The following is a 26,184-nucleotide window of genomic DNA, read 5'->3' as shown; positions in this document are numbered from 1 at the left end:
TTAATGTATCATCCACTTTCCACAGTTTAAGGTAAAATATTGTAAAAAAAAAACATTAAATTATTGTTGTAAGCAAATTTCATCAATACATTTCTATTTTTAAATAATTTTAGTTTCAATTTATAGTTCTTTGGACCAACCACAGTGATAAAATTGTAATTAAAACTAGTAACTTATTTATGTCTCTCTTGAATAAACGTGAACAGGACAAAATAGCACTCTGTCAAATTGAGAAAAAGAAGGAATAGAAGTATGCCAGGTGAGATTGAGGACAAATGAGGGAGTGACAGTAAAGGTCATTTAGGTGGGTAAACGTATTTTGGGAATAGATTAAAGTAATTATTGAAAAGGAACAGAAAGATCTGAGGTCTGTAATGACGGAGGGAGACGTACAGGATGGAGGGAGAAGAGAGGTCATAGGTGAAAAAAGGGGTGAGAATGAGGACTAATACGAGGAGTTGAAGTGGAAGGGGTGGAGGGCAGTAAGAAGGGATGACGGAGGAGAGGAGAGGGGAGGAAGGGTGTGGCGGGACAGAGGGAGGGAGGGGAGGAAGGATCGGAGTGGCGAGATAGGTGTATTGACTCACTCGCATTCCTGTCGTCCAGATTTATAGCGGCTCGGGTCCTGAAACCGGCCTGGAGCCACGGCCAAATTACAGTCATCTGCAGCATTCCTGTGCTGCAAACACAGGTTAGCAGCCGGGCCACGCTAAGTGCTAGGTGCTGCCTGTTGACAAATGACTTCCTTTGAAGGGCACAAAGAGGGAGACTGTATTTACTGTGTGAGGGCACAGAGTCGAGCTGTCTGTGTTTCTTTTGTTGGAAAACATTTTTGCTAAAAGTAGAGATGAGGAATGTTTGTTTGTGCGTGCGTGTTTGCGCGTGTGTGTCTGCTTTGTGTTTTGTTAAATGTGGATTTTACCACGGCCCCTCACTTGTGTAAAATAAACCAAGGGAAACCAACTGGTGAGATCAGCTCGCAGCGGAGGGTCCCATCCACGCTCACACACAGTGTAACACACGCACCCACATGCACAGTTTAACACAGGCACCCACACGCACACTTAGTGTCACAGGATGGGAATGGGAGTGTGCGACCTGTTTTAAAGAGCATCTCTGTGTTTAATACCAAGTTCCCAGACAACTAATGGTACTAATAGCCCAGTGTACAAGGGGCCAGAGCCAGGGGCCAATTACCTGACCTTGTGTATGTGTGTGTCTGTGTGTGTGTCTCCTCCAGGCGTTCACAGGCACCAGTCCCAGGACCTCTCAGGGTACTACTCCCTTCCTCCAGGCGGTGTCGGCCAGATATCTCCCTCCATGGGCTGGTGAGTGTCTTTTTCTCACACACACACTAACACACACACACACACACACACACACACACACGCACGATGTGACTCACAAAGTCCATTGTGTGCTTGTAATGACCTTGTACTAACTCACATTCATTCCCTAACATTAAAGGAAAACACTGTCTGTTGCGGAGCTGAACTATTCACTTGACACTTCATCAATTCATCAACAGGGAAATAACAATCTGCAACTATTTAGATTTATTTAGATTCCTAAAGTCTCAGTTCTTTCCTCTAAACGTATTTTTAAGATTTAGACATTTTCCTGATGATCGAAACTGAATGTCTTTTCAACTAGAGGTTGTGCAACACAAGCAATTTGAAGGTGTCCTTTCGACGTTGGGAAAGAGCGATGGATAGTTTTCACCATTTTCGAATCGACCGAGAACTTAATTATCAGCAATATTTGTTCTGACTCCAAATCACAAACGAGGAATTCGTGTGGTGACTGATGGAGAATATGAATCTTGAAAACATTCTTGTAGTCTCTCATGACATGATATAATATTGCACAAATGTTTGCATGAAAAAAAAGGGATATCCATCATTTCACAAGCAAAGATTTACTTGTTCTAGTCTCTTAAACGTGAATACTTGCTACTTTTATTTAATTTTATCTATAGTTAAGTGAATATCTTAGGTTTTACAATGGTGCCCCTGGCCAAACTAGCAACTTCAATGTTTGGTGTTTAATGGAATAGGAATTCTTCACCATTTTCTGATACTTTAGAGTCTACATGGTTCACAATATTAACCTGTAACTAATGTAACCTTTAAACTTCACATAGTCATCTATCATATTGATTAATGAAGCTGTCATTTACCTGCTTATCTTTCCGAACCATCGTCGTCATTTCACAACATTACATACACCCACACACACACACACACACACACACACACACACACTGACCTAGATCAGCGGTGCATAAATCACTGTCTCACCTGGTGAGCAGCTCACCCAAGGCCTCATGTGAACCACCTCTTTGAACCTCTGTGCTGTTTGACTCTTCAACCAACGGCCTCGGCTGTAAACAAAAGGAATAGAAACAACTGTAACAATTTAAATGAAAAATCAACCAAGTCATGACAAATACTCAAAAGTTTGACTTTCTAGTTACGAGTAAGTCTGACTAAAAGGTTACACTGACTAAAATCTATAGAGAGGGTTATTGTAATGTGGTTCGAAGCTGGACTTTGTTTCCAACAGAAAAGAGTGAGCACAAGTCTTGCAGTAATATCTTCACTTCTAAATATGCAACTAGCTGAGTCCTTCGAGCTGTGGTGGATTCTGGGAAATGTTGGCAAGCTCCAGGTAGATTCTGTCTTTCCCCCAAAACCTCTTAAAAAACTATATAATAAACTCTGTGTTTTTTTTGTTTTTTTATCCTCTGCTTATGTGTTTGGTTTATAGCAGTAAAAGGCCCCTCGGCCTGTGTCTTGGTTTCACGATGGTTTCACTCGGGGACGGAGCAGCAGCGGCCGCGGTGCAGAGCGCTCTGCAGTGTGGGTCGTCTCACATCTGCTCCATATTCAGTCCTTTCATTTACGGTTTCCATCATTTTGGACTCGTTTGTGAGCTCACGATGTCATGCTGGTCGATTGTGAACTTCTAATGTCAGCCTCCCGTTGATTTATGGATCAACACAAATCCATTTATTACAACCTAAAGTATCTGTGCCTGGACAAAATCCCCTGCAGGAGCAGTTAAGGGCTTACGTCAAATGTCATGGAGATTGGGAACGGAGCTTTAAACTGTGCGTGTGCGTGTGCTCACATGTGTGTTTACGGCTGTTATCATTCTGTAGGACGAGCGGTTTTGCCCCTCGACGATTCTCAAGTCTGCGATTTACACTCAGTTTATCTGTTTCAGACGAGAACACTTCACTGTGGATTTTCACAAGTATTATTAACAGCTAATCTCCTTTAACCCAGATTATCTGCTCGTTTTGGCCCCTTGTTGTTCACGTCTTTGTCGAAGGAAGACGGGAAAATGTCAAACGGTTTGTTGTCCGTTGTTCTGATCATTAGCCCAGTTTCATATTCCGTCCCTGCATGACCACCTCCGTGTGTCCGTCCCCTCCCGGACTGCCATGCTGTGGTTGGAGTAAGAGTCTCACAAACGTGTTGGATTATTAAATACAGTGTTTAATGAGAGCTGAAGGAAATGATATAACAGAGTGTTTGACTTAAAGGTTGAAACTCGACTGTCATACGCTGCTTTCAGATATCCACTGAACTCCAGACATTGTCAGAGTCGATTGCTCCCGACATCCTCCCTTCTCGCTTTTTCCAGCCGGCCTTCTAGTAAAATGTCAGAGTCATTTCATATTTCGAGAACGAGTGGGCCTGTTGACATTTCTAACACGCAACAGATGCGAAAACTGGAAGAATACAACTATCTCAGGATGTAAAAGACGTGACTATATCAACTTGGAAAGACAATAGAAAGATTTGACAGATCCTCGCCCAACATTTTTCTGTTGTTATGAACATGTCTGACCCAGAAAATCTCCTGCTTTTTACAGTCTCTTCTTTAAAGTGTTCACAAAGGTGCAGGGGAAGTGATTTCAGAAATGATTGGACTGAAGGATGAGCAGTTCTGATGAGTTGATATCTGGTATAGTTAACGCTGCATTTTTAAACCATGCTGACTCATGTAGTAATAAGAGACTGAAAGAACACCATTTCTCAGCCTTTGTTTGCTGAATTATCTTGTTTAGCTTGCGTCTCCCTCCTCTTCCGTCGAGCGGCTTGAAATTGCACGAGGGAGGTTCAAGACTGGGTGAGCCTAAAATGTCATTTGAGAGAGATTGAGTCGAACTGCTGTCCTGGAGTAAAGTAAAGCCAAAATCCATCTAAAACACTTTATCATCACTATTGTTCTCCAGAGTAGTAAATTTGTTCTTCCGTGTCCTTTGAATAAACCTGAAGAACAAGAGAGCAGCCAGGTCTCTTCAGATTGGGAAGGTTTTGACTGTAAAAGCTTGATTTCAGAAGCCGTTTGCTTTTACCTGTGAGTGAACTCAGGGACACAGAGAATGCATGAGGCGCTGACCACCGCACCAGTTTCCTCCACTTTTCACTACATTCCCAGCATTCCTCTGTGCAGCCATGCCTTTCACTTGGGAAGCATTGCTCTGTTTGAGAATGGCGTCACCAGAAACTCAGACTAGTCTGCCACAAAGTGATCTCTGTTGGCTATTGAACAGTAATACATCACTCTGATTGATTGATTGATTTCTGGATGCTGAGACATGACGTGTGTGTGTGCAGCTTCCTGCTGAGAAGAAAGGCTGCTCCGGTTGAAACGTTTCTTTATCTGAACAACACTTGACCTGTGTTGCTGTGTGACCTCTGGGAAAAACAGGATTACAGCAGGAGTGAACCTCCGACAGCTGATCCCTGTGTTTTCTGGATCTCTTCCCAGGCGAGGGCCTCTGCTGCTGGGCTTTACTCTATGTCTGCCTCCTGGGGTTAAAGAAAGGATACGGTTAAGAACAAGATGTAGATAGAGGAGATAGGTTTAGATACTAGATGTAGATCGGGCTGCATGTCTGTTTATTCATTGAAACATAAGGAAGAAGAGGGGGATGGTTGTATTGACTCTCAGGAGGTAGAAGTGTGGTTTTCTACATATCAAAGGCTCTTTACTTACATCCAGTCTCCACCCTCGACCCCCCGTGGGGTGTGAGTGTGTGTGCGTGTGTGTTCACAGTATTGACACACAGCTGTCAACAGAGCTGATCTGCAGTCTCCATGAGGGATCAGCGAGCGCCACAGCAGCACAGAAGTGGCAAAAAAAATCAAATAAACATTAGAGGAATCACTTTATGGAAGAATTAGCTAATTTACTTCTGAGGTTTATGTATTTATTCGCAAATAAAAATGCAGCAGAGTGAAAGATAAACGCATCTTGTTAAAACATAAAAGATAAGTAATGTGCAGAGGCCTCTATCGAGAAACAGGATTTTATTGATTATTAATAATTAGAAACTAATCATAAATTAATAGACCAAATGTAAGAAAATAGCTCATTTCAGCCATGTAACTGGAAAAAAAACATAGTTTACAGTGTATTGAAAATTAATATGATGAAATTCGGTTTAAATAAATATTATTTTTTAATATAACTGATCCAAAGGGGTTAAACATCCCTACAGGGAGCGACAGACTTTTTCTTGAAAAGCTAAAAGGCGCAAACTGTTGCCATCTCTCCCCTCTGCTGTGATGTGGCAGGCAGAGCCAGCCAGTCTATCCTGCCCTGACCCCCTGTGGATTCAGGCAACCCTACTCCTCCAACCTCCCCGGCGCCTCCTCCTACTCCAGGTACCGTAGCCGGTGGGTCGGACCTGAGCCGAGAGAGAAAAAGTACAAGCAGCTCTCCGCAGCATCTACTCCTGTTTACAGCACATCAAAAAACTGCCTGAGCAGCAGTTTTCCCTTCACCAAGGCAAACTGGTGTTCAGCTTCTGTGTCAGCTTTCAAAGTCCTTTCAAAGTTCAGTGTGTCGCCAGAACAAGCCGAGCTGATCGCTTCTGCAGAATACATCAGGCTGACGTACACACACACACACACACACACACAGAAACACACACTCTTCCACCCCCATCAGGACCTCTTCCCTTGCTAACGCTGCCTTATATCTATATAAGCTAGATGGACAATAACAAAAACCTAAAAGCCAATTCAAATGTATGCATCCAAACTGAGAATCTGGTTAATTACAACAACAACCAAATCTGCTCTTCATGCATACAATGTATTGTATGTGTGTCTGATCTCCATTCAGGTTATAACAAACTTTTTAGTTGTTAAACGCTCACTCGACTGCCACAAGCTGCCGGCAGCTGATCCTTGTTGTTGCTCCACATCTTATTTCCACAGCACTTAAAGGTGCTGAAACAAACTCATAAAAAAACATCTACTGGAATGTTTTTGGAAACTTTAGGAATAAACATCTTCCAGTAAAATCCCCTAAATTTGTATCTTTTAGTCTAAATGAATCGTTGGTTCATTCCTTGGAAGGTGAGATACTTATTGACAACTCAGATGTAACTGAGAACAGGACTGAATTCAGACGTTACTAAACGAAATGTGAGCGTCTGCTTTCCTGGTCTCAGTCAGTGAGGCTAGGACGCCCTCTAGGGGTTACAAATGCTTATGTCACAACTCAATAAATGTATTGATTAAAGTGCAGTTCATGTGCAAGCATGAGCTGTAAAGCATCAGTCTGTATTGTTGTGTTGATCAGCCTGTAATATCTATAATAAAGAGGATAGCGAATCCTCTTTAATGTTCAACCCACAAAACAACAGTTCACAGTTCAACAGCAAAGCAAAAAGTCCTTCCTCACACTCCAGGTTGAAATAAAATCACTTTCATGATCAACCGAGAAGCTTTTCATGCTTTTGTTTTGCTTCGCACAACTCTCGCTCTTGCTTCCGTCCCCTCTGCTCCCCCCCGACTCAACCGTTCTCTCGACTGACCAATTTTTATTTGTCCCTGTCTTCCTCTATCTTTCTCTCCTCTTTTTTTTTTACCTCAACCAGGTTCCCTCACTCTCTGATGCTGGGCCATTCAGGCATGCATCCAACAGGAATCCCCCACCCAGCCATAGTGCCCCCTTCAGGCAAACAGGAGCACGACCAGTATGACAGGGGCATGTATGTGTAAGTATCGTCTGGGTTCATTCGTTTTGGTCCATTTCTTTCCACTCCTCCCTCTCCACATTGTTTCCAATCTGCCTGATTCAATTATTCAATTTAATATTTGTTATTCTTGAATCATCTCTTTTATCAAAATATTCCTTTGTTCGTGCCCCTAACACTCATATGTTCCAGTTGATGATGTTTACACATCTTTGCTCATTAATGACATTCTCACTCCCTCTCCCCCTCTCTCTTTCTCTCCCCCTCTTTTTTTCTCTTCCCCTTTCAGGAAGCAGCACATGGAGCCCAAGCGGGAGAAGGAGCCCAAGAAGCCGGTCATCAAGAAACCCCTGAATGCCTTCATGCTCTACATGAAGGAGATGAGGGCAAAGGTCATCGCTGAGTGCACGTTAAAGGAGAGCGCCGCCATCAACCAGATTCTGGGGCGGAGGGTGAGCAAAGCGCACACACACACACACACACACAAATCCTGTTTCCAGGTCAGTCTGTAATTTCACACATGAAGAACATAAGAGAACTGTGGTTACGTGAATTCAGTTTCTCTCACATTCTGCTGCTACTGTGATTATACAAACAAAGACTTGGTGGGACTGGGAACCTGGAGACTGATGTCTGTGATAGCATTTGATTCAGTGTAGATGCAGATCACACTGTATCTTACACCTACTGTAGATCTGCAGAAAGAGCCTCGGCTCACTGTTCTTTAATCTAGAAGTGCAACCAAGGGAGACTGTTATGGCGCCTAAACTGTGGAATGAGTTCCTGGTAATGATCGTTGTCGCTACTACTGAATTTATTGTAAAAATTCAGCTAAAGACACTTTTTAAAAACTGGTTTTCAACTGTCTTGAATTGTTTTATATCTTATTTCTTTATTGGGGAACATTTGTGCTACACTATTAGTAGTTTATCTGATATATCTCCTTTATTTTTATCATCGCAAATGTTAATGTAATTAGATAAGACTTATTTTAGTGTGATCACTTTTTAATAATTTATTAAGGATAATCCATCAAACCAAACAGAGACCGTGCAGTTTAGACGACTGTGTAGATAAAGATTATTAGACGTAAATACTAAGTGTGTGTGTCTGTGCGTGTGTTTGTTTGTGTGTGTGTGTGTGTGTGTGGCACAGTGGCACGCACTGACCCGAGAGGAACAAGCAAAGTACTATGAGTTGGCGAGGAAGGAGAGACAACTCCACATGCAGCTCTACCCAACTTGGTCTGCCAGAGACAACTACGTAAGGACTCCCTCTTCTACCTCCTCAACTTGTCTCCTCTTCCTCCACATTGAATCTTTCCATTTACTGTTAAAACTACGTCAGTGTCATGGTTTTCACTTTAAAAAAAGAAGAAAAAACAGGAAGATGTAAAAGTTTTAGGTTAAAGGGGCACTCAGACTTTGTTGTGAAAAATGTGGAAAAGTCATGAATTTTATACTTAAGTTGTCATGGGATCCATGTCTAGAGTAATTTGGTTCCTATAGTCAGCAGAAACCTGAATTTGAGGACATTTTAAACATTTAAAAACATTTAATTAAACAAACACCAAGAAATACTTAATTTCTTTTTTCTCTGGTTTGTTGTTCTTACAATAATAACTTCACCTATCGCATACTGCCTCGGCAACCTTCATCATTTCATTAAACATAACCACGCACTTTTATCACATGGATTTACTAAGCAACTCTCAGAGAATACAAATCAATCTGTGTGGTGCATGCATTGTAGTGTGATGTTTTTGGGGGATGTGCTGTGTCTGGGCTGCTGTGTGCCTCTCATTTGTCAGTTTGCTGTTGAACTCTTGCAGGAGGCGGGCCTTAGCGGGGTCGCAGGGGAAAAGAGTAAAGCTGATTGGGTAGGGACACATCTTATGGTGGATTTATGCCTCTGTGGTGGAAAAAAGAAATGAAGGGCTGCATGCTAAGGGGTTGTGGGTACTCCTGTGCAAGGACTGCATGCACCTTCCAAAAGTCACAGTGACTCACACCCACACATTAGCTTGACACACAACAAATCAGCTGCTACATTGAAGTGTGATTTGGTTAGCTAGGGACACGTGCACGCTGGTTATGATTACTAAAGGGTTTATCTGTTGATCGCTGAATCACACAGAGGTATAAATCAACCCGTTTTGCTCGACTAACAGAGAACAGGGCCGCATGGCTGGCCTCCCTGCCTCGCTGCTGTGGTTTTTCATTCATTTTCATTAATGTGGGCTTTTAAAAGGCAGCACCTTTTAATTTGATCAGCTATAGCTAAACAATGTGACACAACCTTTTGTCACAGCTCTCAGTCGTGACTCAGTACTCATTTGTTTTTCTAACCTTGTAATAAAAAAGTTAGAAAGTGATGAAGAGAATGTATCATAATCAGGTGAAGAAAAAAGCTTTGGTGCTAACACAGGCTGTTTCTTGGTCACATTAAATATCTGAGTTGGAAACCAGTTTACGCTTTTCTCTGCTGCACTTGTTCCTCTGTAGCTGAGCTCTACATAGTCAGGCATGGCACACAAGCTGCACTTACACTCTGCTTGGGCTGTGAACAAACATGGATGCCGGCTCTCAGTTCAGACCTGGTGTCAACATCCATCCTGATTCAATCCCAAGTGGTCAGCGCAGGTCTGAACGCACCCAGATACTCAATGTGCCTTCAGACCACATTCTCTGAGTCGCATCCTGAGCCACATTGAAGGACTCAAGCTAATGTTCAGGATACATAGCCGGTAGATGAACTTACCGCTGACCACTTGTGATTGAATCTCTCAGGAAAAATGTTAATACCAGGTCTGAACACTCTTCATTATTTTATATATTTATATTTTATATCCCATAGCTCAGAGAGCAGCACAGTGGCATTTGGGCGTTTGAGCATAAATTTCTAAATAAAAGCTCTGACCCTGTCTGTGTGGATTAATTCTGAGGCCACGCTTCAAAAACACTGTGGTTTATAAACTGTTATGAACCTGATCTTTTGTAAAGTATATTAAGTATATTATCAGTATTATAAGGTGATTATTGGTGGAGGATCTGCTGCTGCATGCATGGAGCTTTGAGCACAGCAATAACCCTGTGGAGTCTGTTTGCTTTGTTCAAAATGGCAAATGTTGAATATCTAAACAACATTGGTGACCTACTGGGAAGTGTTTGCTTATTCTGTACTTAACTCGAGGGACATTGGGAAACTTTATCCTGCATGTTTGATGTTTTTCTTCTGATGACAATGAAAACGATGCAATGGTTCAGCAGCAGCCAAAGTGAACTTTTTGTGCCACCGCGAACTCAAAAAGAGCAAACACATTTCACCGTCTCTTTCAAAATACTCAGGCACAGAACAGCATAATTATTTATACCCTCTATAGTTTGTACTTAAAATACTCTAAGTTGTATTTGATAGAAACACCTCACTCGACATCTCTGAGCTTAGAAAAACTGAACAATCGCTGGACCCAAGAGCAAAAACAGGAAACAAAGTTCCACACACCATCCCGCAGCTGTGGAGAGTCTCTCCTCCAACTCTACGAAAACCCACATATAGTATATATGCACACAAAGAGTGGCACACACACACACACACACACATATACACATACGCCCACACACACAAAGTCACAGATGCAGGAGGAGTTGTTGTAACCACATAGACACAACGATGAGGAGGGCAGACACTGACGCAGAGGCAGCAGATTTCATGTACCCACATCCTTCATCTCACCCGAACACGAGGCCTCGCTTCACCGTCTCTGGATCCGTGCGAACGATGATGTTTATCACAACAGTTACACAGCAGCACAATCCAATCTGAAAACCATGATTTCTGGGCTGTTGCAGAAACAGTTTAAAACGTCTAATGACTCGAATCACAGGTTATTGCATGAATTGTCTCGACAAATGCATTATTAATTCAAAGTACTTCATCTAGTTTGTTTGTCTTCATCTGTCTGGCTTTCTGGTGGCGTGTTCTCTACTCTGATCTTGCACATTTACATGCCGCATAGGAAACCTCAGCTTTTTATGCAGTGTAGATTTAGTTTAGGACATTTGGAGCATCACGCTGATAGGGAGATTTCACATTTAGAGCCTACAGCTATATAAAAAAACATAACAAGTTCAAACCAGACAAATAAATTCATAAGAAAGGAGAGAACAGTTGCACAATCCCACCATTTACAAAGAACTGGCTGAGAACTTATCTAACAGAGGAACTGGATTCATCAGCCATATCTGTTAATAATTCCTGTCCTGACGGTGAATTTATTTTAAAAATCAGTCATTTCAATGTGGAAATTCATGTAGAATCTTGTTTTTTTCTTTTTTCCAATAGGGCAAGAAGAAGAGGAGAAAAAGGGAGAAGCAGCAGGACCCCAACACAGGTAAACACCCAGTACCGAAACATCTGATCTTTCTCCTGTCAGATGCCATGACTCCATATAGAGAAACTAAATAGCTGGTGTCAACTCAGCAGCACGGTGGAGAATTCAGTTCAGGTCGAACGTGCGTTGGCGCTGTGCTGCAGATGAATGTTCTCGGAGTCTTTGGGGCAGGATGTGTCTCTAACGTCAAACCACCCACCCACTCTGCTTTCCATGTAACCTGAATTACAGACATTTTTAATCACCAGTGCACAAAAGTTCATCCTCCGCTGGTTTAAGTTTGAAATGTAAGTCGGACGTCTCAGCAGCTTTTTCAACCGTTTATCGTTCGCCATATTAAATCAATAGAAAATGCTCACACACATATTATGAGGTGATGAAGACACACTTATTGAATTCCTCTACATTTGTGTGCTGTGCATGATTGTCTTCTTGCTAACAGTGCAGGCTAAGCAGGAAGCATCCAAAGTGAGAAGGTTCCGGAGTTCTTAAGTCAACCAAGGCCCAACAGTCCCCTTATGAAACCACATTTAAATTCACTAGATCCAGACTTTTTTACCGTTTACACAAACAGAATGTTGTAAAACGCCCTATCTCACAATATTTAGAGAAAGTAAAACAAATCTATCTGGATCTGCCCCCTGATCCAGATCCGCAACAAGATTGAACTGGTTCTTCCTTCAGCCATGTCCCAACCCTCACGTAATCCTGCAAATAAACAAACTTAACAGAAACATAACCTCGGCTGCAGGGGAAATGATCCATATCTTAATTGGCATGAGGAATGACGCCGGGGTTTCAAGTAAGAGCTTGGTAGAAAAATGGAGATGTTGGTCTCTGTTAGTCAGCCCGTAGCCAATCAGCTGATGAGCTGGCCCCTGATGATGAAGCGTGATGTGAGAGCTCTAACTCACACTGTGCTCCGATAAAGACAGAAATGTGAACGTGTATATTCAGCAGCCGATTTACAACTAAAGACCGGGACATATGAATATGTATTTCTGGATTTCAGGGGTTGTGACCTCTAGAGATAAAGTGGTTTATGACTTAATATCTTATGAGATCCTGAACTAACAGAGCGTCACAGCATGGCTGCCCTCTCCGAGTCCGTCTGTCTCTCTCTGCCCGTCTCAGTGATGACCTCGGTGTCGGGTTGTTGTTCTGCTGGTTGTTGATGTTTTGCTGTAACAGTCACTAACAGTTAACCCTGAAGGCTGTCTCTGAACACACTGACGCTCTGTGCCCTCCTCTGTCCTGACGAGCTCTCCTCTCTCTTTCTTTTCCTCCTGCTGCCTCTAACCTTCTTCTTCCTCTGCTCCTGTCCACTCCTCTTGTTTTGTGCATGCTGTGTGTTGTGCTCAGACCCGGGCTCCCCTAAGAAATGCCGGGCTCGCTTCGGCCTCAACCAACAAACGGACTGGTGCGGTCCCTGCAGGTGTGTACCACATACATCCTCGCCCACCCCCCATTTCACAGCATCGCACTGTGGCCGTCCAACTAACTCCTCATCTCTCCTGCTATCTTTCTTTTCATCTTCATCAGTGCATGATTCCGGTCCGATGCCGACTTAGTTAATCAAACATTTCACAAATGCTCTGGAAACAGTGATAATTTCACAAACAGATGTAAATTGATTGGCTCTCAAGAAACAGAAAAAAGTACATGTCAGCTGAAATCAACATAGCAGAAAACCAGGTCAAGTTTAGAATCACTTGACATGAAGTCATAACGATCATGGAGCAAATAACCTGTTGAGTTGCATCCTGTAGTGAGCACTTTGCAACGTGTGAGAAAACTTTCAAAATATTTCAACCCTTAGTTCAGCAGCTAAAGCTCTAACTCAGTAGCTAATAGTGCTTAATTGGATAAATTAGATGAGGCCAAGAACCATGTTTGTAATTCTCCACTAAAACCTTTGCAGCAGGAATATTATTATTTGATTATGTCCGGACCTTTTCTCAAAATTGCCTCTAGCTCTGTTCCCTCTCTCTGTATTAAAGCAGTAACATGGTGCCACTACTATACAAATCATATGAAGTGAAAAGTTTGGTACCGCGTCGGACTGCTCAGTTTTAGTCACAGCAGGATGTATATATGGCTGGAAGGAAGGATAATGAGATGGATGGATGGATGGATGGATGGATGGATGGATGGATGGATAGATTGATGGATCTTTTTGTCCTTTAATTATTTGTTCCCATCATGTGCCATACATGATTTACAGTAGACGACAGGCGACAGCTTCTCTGCAGGATTCAGGAATTTGTGTGGTCGTGTAGACAAAAAAAGCCTTTTTTACCACAACAGCACTGTAGCAACCCCATCGTCTTCCCCACCATCACGTCATGGAAATGTGTGTGTGTGTGTGAGTGTGTGTGTGTGTGAATTCATATGTGTGCGTTTTGTTTTGAGAGAACAAAGGGGGGTGAATGTGGTTAGAGCAAATCCTTATCACCACAGCTCAGCGCACACACACACACACATACGCTCCCTGCAGCTTTGCATTTTGACATCGTTCTCATGCCCATCTGCTTTCAACTTTCTCCATTCATGCGATGTGGTAACAGGCGCTGTTTGATGGTGAACTCTAACATTTAGAAATCACTTTCTGCTGCGCCCCTGCTCCGTCTCTCCCTCCGTGTGTCTCTCTAAATACGGCCCATGCAGCACCTCTCCTCGCGGTTTAACCTGGTGACTCATATCATATTCTGGTAATGATCATGGGATCCTGTTCGCCGCTTTGATGATGCTCAGTGTCACACCTCAGCGAGCACAGCACGTCACTGCTGTTTGCATATCACACAGATGCAATATGGTCGAGAGGGAACGTGTGAGAAATATTATTTTGTGACGCTTACCTTGTTTAAGGTCACTGTGTCGACGCCATGAGATCAGTGATTTTAAGCAGTTGATTATTTAATGTCAATAGTACTGAGTAAAGATGAAACACTTGAACAATGTATTTGCTGTAGTAATTAAACAGTTGAGTTCCTCTCAGTTAACAAAATCTGTATTAATATACAGAAATATTTGTATTAATCAACAAATAAAATTCCTTATATATATATATATCTACATATACAACAGAAAGTAATTTATAAGTGCTCTGATTTAGCAGGGCAGAAGACTGGGTTCTTGTTTAGCTATATTTAAAATGTATTACATTTTCACAAATTAATTCATGGTATTCATAGACTTCATAGACTTCTTTATATTACAGAGGAGAATGAGGGTCAGGCATTTTGAGAATGAAGCTGAAACATCAAGCATAAAGTCAAACTTCAGTTCAAGTCGATTTTTTGTGTATTTTGAAAATAATGTCATAATGACAAGAGTGACATGAGTAAGAATAAAGTGAAACTAAATGACTGCGAGCTGCCAGTAGTTCATATTTCCAAGTTGGGAGGTTTCTCCTTCATAACAAGATTTGGCACAATCTCTTCAAAGTCCTACTCCTGATTACCACACTGTGTTTATGTGCTGCAGGAGAAAGAATATCCTTGTTTTTAAAAGTGATGCAGAAGAAACCATATTTGTAGGGATTTGACGTGTTCTTAAAAGTTCGACTTAAATCAAGAAATTCATATCTATTCTAGAAATGCTGACCTTATTCTAAAAGTGCAAAATGGACAAATATATCCTCCATTTTAAATAGTTTTCCTCACGCCTGACCCTGGTACTTCTCTGTATGTGCACCAACACTAATACTTGTGTGTTGTTCATTGTGATCATACAGTTTGTCTCCCTGTTCATTGACCTCATGGTGAGTGAAGCATCTCCACTGACGCCTGCTGACGTTTACCATCCACACTTTATTCACAGATAACTCTCTCTGACTGTTCCTAGGAGGAAAAAGAAGTGCATTCGCTACCTTCAAGGAGGAGGCTGCCCCAGCCCAACTTCTTCAGATTTAAGTGCCATTGACTCTCCCCCCTCCTCCTCCCCCTCCCGACACCCGCTCTACCAGCACCAGCGTCAGTGCCCCGCCTCCCCGGGCTGCTCCCCAACGCCCGCCGCTTCCCCCTCAGCGCGCCTCCCCTTGTCTCCGCACACGCACTCACTCTTGCCCCCGGAGCAGGCGGCCGGCAAGCACGGTGGCCCCCGACAGCCCGCGGCCAAACACACACACCTGGAACTGTCCGGCAAGCAGATGCACGGCTCCACGACGGCATTGTCCGCCGCCAAGGCCGCAGGACTTTCTCTCAAAGTGCTAACAGAGACTCAGTGATCACTCCAGCCCGCTCACATCCCTGACCCATCTTCACCTCAGCTTCTGTCCCAGCTACGGAGATCACCTTCACCTGCCTTCATCCTTACATTCATCCATACCTTTTTATGAGATCATTAAAGAAGCAGCGACTGTGGTTGACAGGATGATGGGTCCACCATCATCTGTCCTGCGGGATTGTCCCACATTTACAGATCAGATCTGTCTCAAATGCTGGTTTCCCCCAAAGTCTGCGTTTCCAGGCCAAGTCCATCGATAACAGGTCAACAAGGCTTAGTCCGTCTCAAAGCCTCCTTCCCATGATCAGTTCTTTAATCAAACATTCAGGAAATCCTCGTCAGCCTCAAAGACTGGAAACCACACGTGATAACACACATCGTGTGACCAGATATGTGGCTCATCAAGTCTCTGCAAAATAGAAAGCATGGTGACCAGTTGTTCTAAACCAGTAGTTCTCTTGGTTCCTTTGGCCTGACTCTGGATGTCCTGTCTGACTTCAACTCTCTCAAACACTCTCATTCTAATTCCCGTCTTAACACTGGTACAATTTAATGTAAAAACAATCCATAGTCTAAAATAGGTCATTTTATCTTGAACAAATTTTATTATTTTTCTCCACAACCATCCGACAACACCCAGAAATTATCCCGGGAGCCCCTGGTTGAGCCGTTACTGCAGGAGGTAGACTGTTACCAGCCTGGACATGTTATTAATCAATGTGTTTGTTATTTATAATTAGAAGAGGCCAATTCAGGCTAACATGTGCTAAGAGAAAAATACACCAATCAGCCACAATCTTTAAGCCGTAACTAGGTTTTAATGTGGTGTGTTTTATTGTGGTGCCTCTAACTGTTACCAGCTGCAGAGAGACTGGAGGTCAGTCAGAGTTGGGGATGCTGAGAGAATGACTTTATAATAACATCATACTAAAGAGACTGCTGCAACATCAGCTCTATCTATGTCTAGTCCACATGAAAGAGCATGAAAGGACAATACAGAAAATACCAGTTAAAATTTTTTTAATATAAGAATATTATGATGATTACAAATATTAGGTCTAATTCTATGATACCTTTTTTTAAATGAGTTTAGACAACATTGAGTTGCAGTTACAGGCTCTTGCCAGTAGGCAGTGCTGCAGCCCCCTCAGCTTCTCTACCCCCAGCCTCCTTCAGCAGCCGTCAGTCTGGGCTCATTCTCTAAATTTTGTGATCATCAATTAAGTTAGCCCAGTTTTATTTTGTAGTTTCATGACGACAAGTTCTTGGTAATGAATTTGTAAATGATTCATTTTGAAGTTGAACACCTGAAACCTTCAAAGAGCATTTGTCCATGAGGCTAAACTGTCTCCTCTGAAAGTGGAAGGAAAGGTTCAGCAGGGAGATTCCAGATTCCGCCTGAAGAGGCAGGATTTGCGTGGATCGAGGAAAAGTCAGGTGTAACTCAAGAGTTCACTTCCCCATGGTATCTTACAATGAACTGAGCTAACCTGCTCCATAGCAGGTTTCATTCGTGATAACGGATACAAACTACAGACTCTCTTTGTAGTACAGAGACAACACAGATCCAGTTGTACAGAGGCAGACCTGTGCTGAAGGCTGAATTCATCTGGAGTCTCAAACTAAAGGTCCGCTGGCGCCATCTGCTGGTGACGTGGTTATTTTCACCTGGAGCACAGCTCTGCCTCTGAGAAATCATCTTCCAAAAATCAGATTTTTTGTTTAGCAGATGAGTCTGAGCCCTGACCTTCATGACAATCTTAAAAAAATGTTTTGCAAATGAGCTCTTAATCCAATGAACCACAGACCTAGAAACACCAAATTTGTTGCAGGAGACTCCTCAGTGTTGTTTACATGCATGCTTTCCTCCACGTTACTTTCATTACCCATCATCCACCACAGTCAGAGGACAAACCTCCACGAGAGGGGGAGAGAGACCAGCCACACGTCGGCCTCACCAGCAGAGCCTCAGACAGGAACAGGGACAGATCCACTTTTATTGCAGCTGCAGATTTGACACAGAGCTAACTAGCATCAGGTCAGAGAACAGGATCCAACTCATGAGAAATCCCTCTTCACGTTATTTCTTTTAGGCACTTTCAGGCTTTTGCTTTTGTCAACATACATTTCTGTTGTTTATCTCCTCATTTGTGGGTATTTTTGTATAAATCTTTTTAAAGGTCATATATTTTGATGCTGGTGGGGAAACCCTCAAAGAAACACAAGTTCTCTTGTTGTCCTTTGAACCTTTTGCAGCTCCATAAACTGATCTGAGACCAAATGGGTACTATTATATTGCATTGTGTTGTAAAGTTTTTTAAATGTTGGAATTCCCTATTATAATTAAACTTTTATATGTTTTTATGTAAGAAAAAGAAAAAAAAGTCAAACTGAAAAAAATAATGTTTACTTGCCGACATTTCTTAAAGCAATACATGTGTTCGTCCTCTTGTGCAGATTTTTACTTTGGGGCCGCGTTACTGCAGCAGCGTTCAGACATCTCCATGTTCTCCATCTGTGCATGTTCCAAACTTTAACGTAACAAGTTTCGACTAAAAAGGCTTTAATCTGCAGCTTCTTACTCAGCTCAGCTCTCAGTGGACAAACTGCTGAACTTCTGAACAGCAACTAGTTTTCCTCCAGCAGAGAGCTTCGTGCTAGAATTAGCCTGGAGGACCCAGCAGGCACCCCTCAAACATGTCTTTTGTATTTTTTATGCCTCAAACGCCTCTGATGTATTACTTGTTCTTTTGTTTCATGTATTAAAAGTGTTTGGAATATCTTGTCCCCCGTCTGTCGTTATTACAGTAACAAGAGACGTGGAGCTCCTCGGCCCCTGGTACCTCCAACACAAAGATGACAGACGCCAGCCTTTTCATGATTTATTTACTCCTTCAGTATATCTGTGACCACCCCGAAAGCCAGCATCAGAGCTTATCTGAGCAGTTACCTATTCAATACAACATGAATTAGGACTGATTAACCCCAACACTGTGTGACAACACACAAGTACTTCAAGTCCAACGGACATTATGCAAAAAGGAGAAAAGAGAAGAAAAAAAAATACATCGTTCTACCTCAAACCTTACATTTCCATTAAAACCAGCCCAATCAGCTCTTTAACAGGGTTTCACAGAACAAATGCCTTTAACGGGGCAAAAATAATATTCACCCTTCACTTTCCATTGTCAAAAAAAGCCATTTTATTCAATCAATTAACCTAAAAGAAAACAAACATGTCCAGTAAAAAAGACGATCATAGCAATTAATGATGGAGGAATATGAAAGGACTGCTGCTGTCTAATGTTTAGGGGACCGTTCACTGCATGAGGATACACAACAGGAGAGTGTGGGAAACAGAAAGAGCTTCTTTACTTAAATTAATAACACCACACAAGCAAGTTAAAATGGTCATGCTATTGGTATGCAGAAATAGAGGAACGGGGCGAGGGGCGGCAGTGGGGGGGTCATGTGGCTTTAAATATACTAAATGTAAATATTAACAAGTATGAACAACGCCAGTGCAACCAGTTAGCAGAGACAATCCTTTTCAGTGTGGTAGTGTTGGCAGGATCTTCCCCCTTTACTTCTCTTCACACCACTGGTTCTCTTTGCGTACCTGAGGACGAGAGGAGGGACACAGAGGAGGAGTTTAGAAAAGTGAAAGACAGGTCCACAGTGAAAGCTCTTAGTCAAACACGTAGTCAATCCATCGTGATTCTGTTCTCATAATTCCCTCTACTGATAAAGAGTTTTAGATCAAAGGTTTAGTCACTACAAGTCACGAGACAGAACTCTTAATCTGTTCAGGAGTTAAGAAACTGGTCGTCTTACTTTCTACTAAGTGAATGGAGCCTTTAAAACTAAAGTCTGTCAGTATGAAGGCAGTGTTTGGACAAACTGTGTCACTACACCCTGGAAAAGGTAGGTTACAAAAGGAGACACATCGTTTGGCCAGAAGTTCATCTGACGGAAAGACAATTAACAGAAAACTCGAGACTTTAACTTTGTGATGAATTCGGCGATAAGCTAAACAAACTTAAAGAGCAGCATGTTTGTGGGAACTTGTGCAACAGTGGGGACAAGTTTTACAGACTCCATGGTAGAAAGAAACTCAGTTGAATTTGACTGCTGAACAATTACATTTTGAATCAAGAATCCATAAGCTCTTCTTTGTCATTATTTTGTGCACTGAGACGTTACAGTGTGCACATTTAGAAACGTGGAGGTGTTATAAAGCTTTTGACCAGATAACACTCATTTGTTTCTGATTCTGACGGAGCAGGGGATGAATGGAATAAGTACCTGAGCCTCCTCCTCCTCTGTGAAGTCGTTTTTGATGTTGAAAGTCTTCCTGATCTCCTCTGGGGTTTTGCCTTTAATCATGTTGGCCACCGTCTTGCAGGTGACGTCTAACAGACCTTTAATGTCCAAATAGTTGGCGGCCTAAACAGAAAAGACAAGAAGCGGGATGAAGAGGAGGGTGACAGCGACAGCAGGGATTAACTTCACAGAAAAACATGCTGCATCAAGTAGCTACTAATGTTGTAACAAATACATGATCTGCGTATGACTTTGCAATTAATGAATGTTTATTGTATAACACACAGCGCCTACAGGGCCGTCAATTACCACATCACTCAGTGTCAGTCAACAAGCGACTCTGCTCCTTTCTAATCACTCACACGCAGAACTGATCTTTATATAAAAAACTGCTGAATTCTAATTTATGTGTTCATGGATAAACAAGGCATCGCTTCTTCTGCAACAATGAGGGTAAAACACTGCGCTGAGTCATAATCTGTGGGAAGAATTTCTCTTCTGTCTGCATGTCACGTGATGTCTGGTGTGTGAACTGTGTACGCGCAAAATGTTGGAATATTTGTCACTGTTTGCTAAACATTCCTCATAAACTTTAGAGTGCCTCTTGCCTCTGTTCATGTAAACACATGTAAACATATTCAAACAGCCTGAAGTTGGTGTGGGTGGAATAAGTCAACTCAAGTGACAGGCACTTCGACTTGTGTTTCACTTCCTGGAAAACCACGGCTCTACCACCCATTTCCCAATCTCCACTTAGGTTACCTTTCACATGTTGTGTCTGGTTCTCTAATGGTTTCTGTGGATCTTCCAATTCTAAGATTAGTCCCTGTTGTTTGTCGACTTAAAACTATATTTTCAAAACCTTGCCTCTACCAAGGCCAAACAAGTCATCTTCAATCAAAGGTCATTTTAAAAATTCTTAATAAAATGCAGGCCCAGTTCTCTACCATGGTAGTAAATGAAAACTACTCAACACACACATGTTCAAATTTAAAATAGAAGACAACAAGAGTCATGGAAACAGAAGAGATTAATGTAGTACATGTGTTCACATATAAAACAAAACAATCAGTGGTTTCATGAGTTACTGACTCCTGGTGCTTCTTCACAGAATAAATTGAAGGGATAACATCGGATCTGCACTCAAATCACATAAATCTTGGATTATTATAAGCAACCTACACTCATTCTGTTAAAACCACCCTGGAGAAACATCTTTGAAAAGTTCAGGCTCCAAATTCAAATAGAAGTGGTTGGACACAGTCTACCATAATTTATAATTTATACATTATTGGCACTATCACCAATCTCTGCACCTTAGCACCGCACGTGCCCATAACTCTGTTACTGTATATATTTTGTTCTATATTGTTCTGATATTGTTGTTTTATGTTCAGTGCACCAACGAACGACACCAAAGCAATTTCCTGTATGTGCAAACATACTTGGCAAAGAAAATAATTTTGATTCTTCTTCTGATTCATAGTGACAAACTAAAAAAACTACCAATGTTACTGCATTCATTGTAGAGTTGTTCTGATTTGTCTTCATGTTCCACACAGAACTCCGTTTTGGGATTTGTTGTGTAATGGTTGCGGTTCTGGGTGATTTCAGATCAATGTAATGTAAATGTGAACTGTTTTTACCAGGATGAGTTCAAACAAGGTGCCTTGGTCGACTTTGAGGAACTCCTGGTCCCACACAGGAATGTCATCCGTCCTCTTCTCCTTGTTCTCGTCGTCCTCGGGTGGAGGAGGGTCATCTTTGTGATGGGTGCACCACTGAATCACCTGGAGTTAGAACACACACAACTTGAATTTAACCAACCAAATAAGCTTAGAGTTCTGCCAATTGGCATTTAAAACATCCAAATAGACACTAAACTGCTCCTGGTTGCACTAGTTTGCTTTATTCTTGAGGTCTATTGAGCATGTGGAAGATACTAATAAACTGGTCTCCACAACCTTCTGCTCTCACAAATCATGTTAGATGTTTTACTAACAGTTAAAATTTAGCAAGAAAAAAAAAAACATCTATACTCTCAGGAGCCAATTTATTAAGTCAATCAAACTATAAGGAAAAGAGTTCTATACAAAAGCCTTACAACGCATCCTTCCTTTAAGAAGGATCTAACGTCCAGTATTATGTTCCTGATATTTTTAATAAAATAATGTCCATAAGAGCAGCTTCTACAACAACAACAAAAGACTAAGAGATGGGAAACAGAGGGTTAAGTACATATACACTAATTTCAGTGTATTAAGTGTATATACAAGTGTGTTTATTGATGGTTCATTCTTAAAGCAGCATCTCCTCCATTTAAGACACAAATCAGATTTAAACCTTAACCCAGAAGAGCAACCAAACAACTACTTGGTAATACATCTTTCATTAAACTCTTGTTCATGTGTGTGTGTGTACCTTCTTCAGGATGGCAGCGTTCACATTGGGGAGAGGAACTGGGTCATCATCTCCTTCATCATCCATCCCCAAATCTATCAGAGAAACAACAATGACCCACATCAGTCTGCACTACATCCACCAAATGACGCAAATGAAAAGAATGTAAAAGACATGGCGGGGATTTGAAAGCTGTACCTTCCAACATGGTCTTGATGGTGACAGACTGCTTGGCTATCTCAACATCCACCTCGAAGATTTCCCCATCGGAGCTCTGTAGCTTTATTGTGGGCATTATCTGCAGAGCACAACAACAACAACATTAAACACATGGAATCAGGGCGATTTATCCGTCAGAATAAAACACACAATAACAGATGACACCAATGCTACGTGTGGTTATTGCTAACGCTGTGGCTAGCTTATACCGATTGTTGATAAATGGTTCTTATCATTAGGAATGAGGTAGCTGCAATAGTAGACATACACTGGTTAACTGTTAATATATTTTAAGGTAAGCTATGCGGATGTTGTTATTGGCAAACTCAATGTACAAGCGATACATGTAAAACGCGCTAATGTTTCCTATACGCTAACTAGAGTCTTATTTACAGGCTAATGCTAATCATGTAGCTAGCTGTATTTTTAAATCATGCACGACTAACTCTTCGCTGTTATCGCTAATGCACACGCTGCAAGCCGAAACGTCCGTCTCGTGTGTTTTTAAAACCCAAAACAATCCGCTAATGTTGTTTAAACGCTGAGCTAACCGGGCTGCTAGCATTACCACGCACAATGGTAGCATCTTACGCTAGCGCCTTGCTACCGCAGCGTCAGTGAGGCCTTGCAGCGACAAACCGTCAAATAAAACGTGAACAAAACATAATGTCGGTCAACAAAAGGGAACGGGACGCGTTAGGGTTCGAGGCCACCTACCGTGCGAGTTTAAAGTCGTATCCGGAGGAGGAACTGGACAACGGGGCCTGACAGACGCGGAGGTAACGAGCAGCGGCTGGAAGTTTCTGGATCAGTCTGCAGTCAGGGCAGCCTCAAATCGTGGCAGCGGCGGCTCGTAGAGGCACTTCCGGTGTCAACAGAATTTGTTGCCCCTCTGGCTGTTAATGGCGATGCCACACTGGCAATGGCAGCTGCATTGGTTGCCACACTGTTTCGATGCAGCTGCCGTGATGCCAAACTGACTGTGTCTGTGATTTATTCAATGAGATAAATGCTGGCAAGAAAAGCTCCACATCTGTCAGATTCATATGCGTGATCTTGGTGTCTTCGGAAAGGTAAGAACTATATCCCTAATATCAATTACAAAAATTTAAATTCTACATAAAATGTCGAGTAACTGTATGATAGCAACGATGCACAGAGATGCCACTGCACATATAGCAATTTATTTACTACAACTCTACAAAAAATACCACAGACAAACACAGTTTATAGTAGCGGTAGGACCAGACACACTCTCCAAATAAATCTACTCTCTCTAGGCTGAATAAATGTATTCAGGATTTTTGTGTTACAAAACAGCACAGAGAGACTCACACAACTTTAATTTCCAATTACATAAACACCATTTACAGTTTTATTTACTATCATAAGTTGACTTATAGTTAGTGATTTTATGAGTTATGAACTGTCTATATATGACAAATGATCAGCAAAGCTGTTCACAACAAGCAGCTACCGACCTACTACTTTTTAACCAGGTTTTATTCTCATGTCTTCAGTATTTATATGAATTCAGTTTCCTGACAAAAACTCCATGGACAGCAATATTGATACATGCTGGCTTATCCTGTTAAAATACAGTGAAACGTACTGATATTGAAGCAAACTGTTATTTATACTTTCCTGGCTAACCAGCAATTTCAAGTGCATCTCCACCAAGGTTACGAAGTGCAACTTGAAAAATGGGGTTAGGGTGAAGGTGATTACACAGATACACACCATTCCCGTTGACATCAGAAACCGGTTACATCACATTGGCAGTCTTCAAATGATTTGCCCTGAGACTGTTCTTTGAATCAGAAAGTACAACTGACTTAGTATTTGTAATATAAAAACTCCATATATTTTTATGTCGCTGTAAGGAGTTTGAAGTGTGGCACAGGCACAACTTGTAAAAGTCAGGTCAAGTTTATTTATAGAACACATTTAAATAAACACAACAGCAGTTGACTGTAGAACAAGATAGGCAAAACAAATGTATGACAGATGCATGTTGTATTCAAATCGCATTAAGTAAACAGCATCACTAGGAGGGCTTTGTCAGACTGCCATTGGGATAGAAATTATCATGATGTATACAAAGATAGATAGATAGATAGATAGATAGATAGATAGATTACTTTATTCATCCCCGAAGGGAAATTAAGTCGTCCTAGCAGCCGGTACATTTGAATACAATAAAATACAATACAATAGAATAAAATATAACATATAAAATATTGCGGTAGAAAGAATAAAAACAGAAACACAAGATAAAATAGGTAGATAAGGTGCAGTGGCAGATGATGGTAACAGTACTGATGATATGATGGTAATGTTATTGTTAGACAGTATATAAAAAATAGTACAGTATATATAGTATATAATTTATATTTATATATGATAGTAATTATACCAATATAATAGCAGTATATAGTAATAATAGCAGCAACAGTATATATAATAATAATAATAATAGTAAAATATAATAATAATAACATGTACACATGTATAAATAAAATATGTGTATATAGACTTATATATACAAAGAATATACAAAGAGTATGATATAATATATGATATATAGTATGGGTATAAATATAAGTATTTGGCGATACAATAGATAATATAATATACTGTGAGTGTAAGAATATGTAGACAGAGTGTGCAAAAGACAATATTATTGTATAAAATGATGAATTGAGACAGGTATATTTAGTGCAGTTCTGTGATGGTGGCTCTGACAGAGGTAGATGAGTTGTATAGTCTTATTGCGGTTGGGAGGAACGATTTACTGTATCGTTCCTTAGAGCAGCGGGGTTGAATGAGTCTGTGGCTGAAGCTGCTCCTTAGCTTGTCCAGTGTTTTGTGGAGGGGGTGAGAGGGATTGTCCATGATTGCCAGCAGTTTTGCCAGCATCCTGTCCTCCACCACCTCCTCCAGGGTGACAAGCTTAGAGCCAACCACAGACTCTGCCTTCCTAATCAGTTTTTTCAGTTTGTTGGCGTCCTTAGCCTTGATGCCCGCACCCCAGGACACCACAGCAAAGAAGATGGTGCTCGCCACAACAGACTTATAGAACATCTGCAGCATCTTGTTGCAGACGTTGAAGGACCTGAGCCTCCTCAGGAAGTAAAGCCGGCTCAGGCCCTTCTTGTAGACGGCCTCTGTGTTGGTGGACCAGTCCAGTTTATTGTCCAGTGTGACACCCAGGTACAAACCACAGATTCATATACATGTTTTCTCTCCATGGCAACTATACACAAGTTCGAGTTTGGTATCCTCTTGACAAACCATTGTATCTCCAATACAAAGAAGCAAGAGCATTGAAATAAAGTCTCTTTCATTCATGAGGTACCGTACCTTTTATTTCCTGCAGGGTGATTTGTAAAAAAAAAATAGCACATATTATAGGGGCCATCCATTTCATGGTCCATTGTAAACCAGAGCCACTGCTAATATAAGCCAGGAGATGGACGCACCTTTCAACAAAAGCTAAAACAACTTACATTTAATCCTTGTCCAAGTCTTGAGATAAGAAAAAATCAAAGGTGATCAGAGTAGTTCTTCAAAGTATGATGTGTGAAAATGGTAACAAATGAAATGCCCCATTCAA

The 26,184-nt window shown here is 41.5% G+C and overlaps 2 protein-coding genes across 8 annotated transcripts in view; one reads left to right on the top strand and one right to left on the bottom strand.

Annotated features, from left to right (window-relative positions):
* tcf7 (transcription factor 7) overlaps nt 1-18,406 on the top strand; it is a 61,945-nt gene extending 43,539 nt beyond the window's left edge. The window contains exons 5-13 of one of the 7 annotated variants that reach the window (XM_053442459.1): nt 1,241-1,328; nt 5,595-5,684; nt 6,908-7,027; nt 7,296-7,458; nt 8,162-8,269; nt 8,838-8,885; nt 11,351-11,399; nt 12,762-12,834; nt 15,246-18,406. In XM_053442459.1, the coding sequence (XP_053298434.1) occupies nt 1,241-1,328; nt 5,595-5,684; nt 6,908-7,027; nt 7,296-7,458; nt 8,162-8,269; nt 8,838-8,885; nt 11,351-11,399; nt 12,762-12,834; nt 15,246-15,627 (1,121 nt within the window). In that variant the 3' untranslated portion in view covers nt 15,628-18,406. Of the gene's footprint in view, nt 1-1,240; nt 1,329-5,594; nt 5,727-6,907; nt 7,028-7,295; nt 7,459-8,161; nt 8,270-8,837; nt 8,886-11,350; nt 11,400-12,761; nt 12,835-15,221 lie in introns of all 7 variants that reach the window. The other 6 variants (XM_053442454.1, XM_053442453.1, XM_053442456.1 and 3 more) reach the window with 6 other exon arrangements.
* Nucleotides 18,407-18,495: 89 nt separating this feature from the next.
* Nucleotides 18,496-23,446, bottom strand: skp1 (S-phase kinase-associated protein 1). The gene is made up of 6 exons (XM_053442460.1): nt 23,286-23,446; nt 22,548-22,647; nt 22,371-22,444; nt 21,596-21,739; nt 19,932-20,072; nt 18,496-19,245 (listed from the first exon to the last, which is right to left on the bottom strand). The coding sequence occupies exons 2-6, from the start codon at nt 22,642-22,644 to the stop codon at nt 19,210-19,212; spliced, it is 492 nt and encodes a 163-aa protein (XP_053298435.1). The 5' UTR covers nt 22,645-22,647; nt 23,286-23,446; the 3' UTR covers nt 18,496-19,209.
* Nucleotides 23,447-26,184: the final 2,738 nt, after the last annotated feature.

Source organism: Pleuronectes platessa, chromosome 15 (assembly GCF_947347685.1).
Source record: "Pleuronectes platessa chromosome 15, fPlePla1.1, whole genome shotgun sequence".
Lineage (NCBI taxonomy): Eukaryota > Metazoa > Chordata > Actinopteri > Pleuronectiformes > Pleuronectidae > Pleuronectes > Pleuronectes platessa.
The sequence above is the reverse complement of the archived record's forward strand: the minus strand, read 5'-3'. Positions and strand labels throughout refer to the sequence as shown.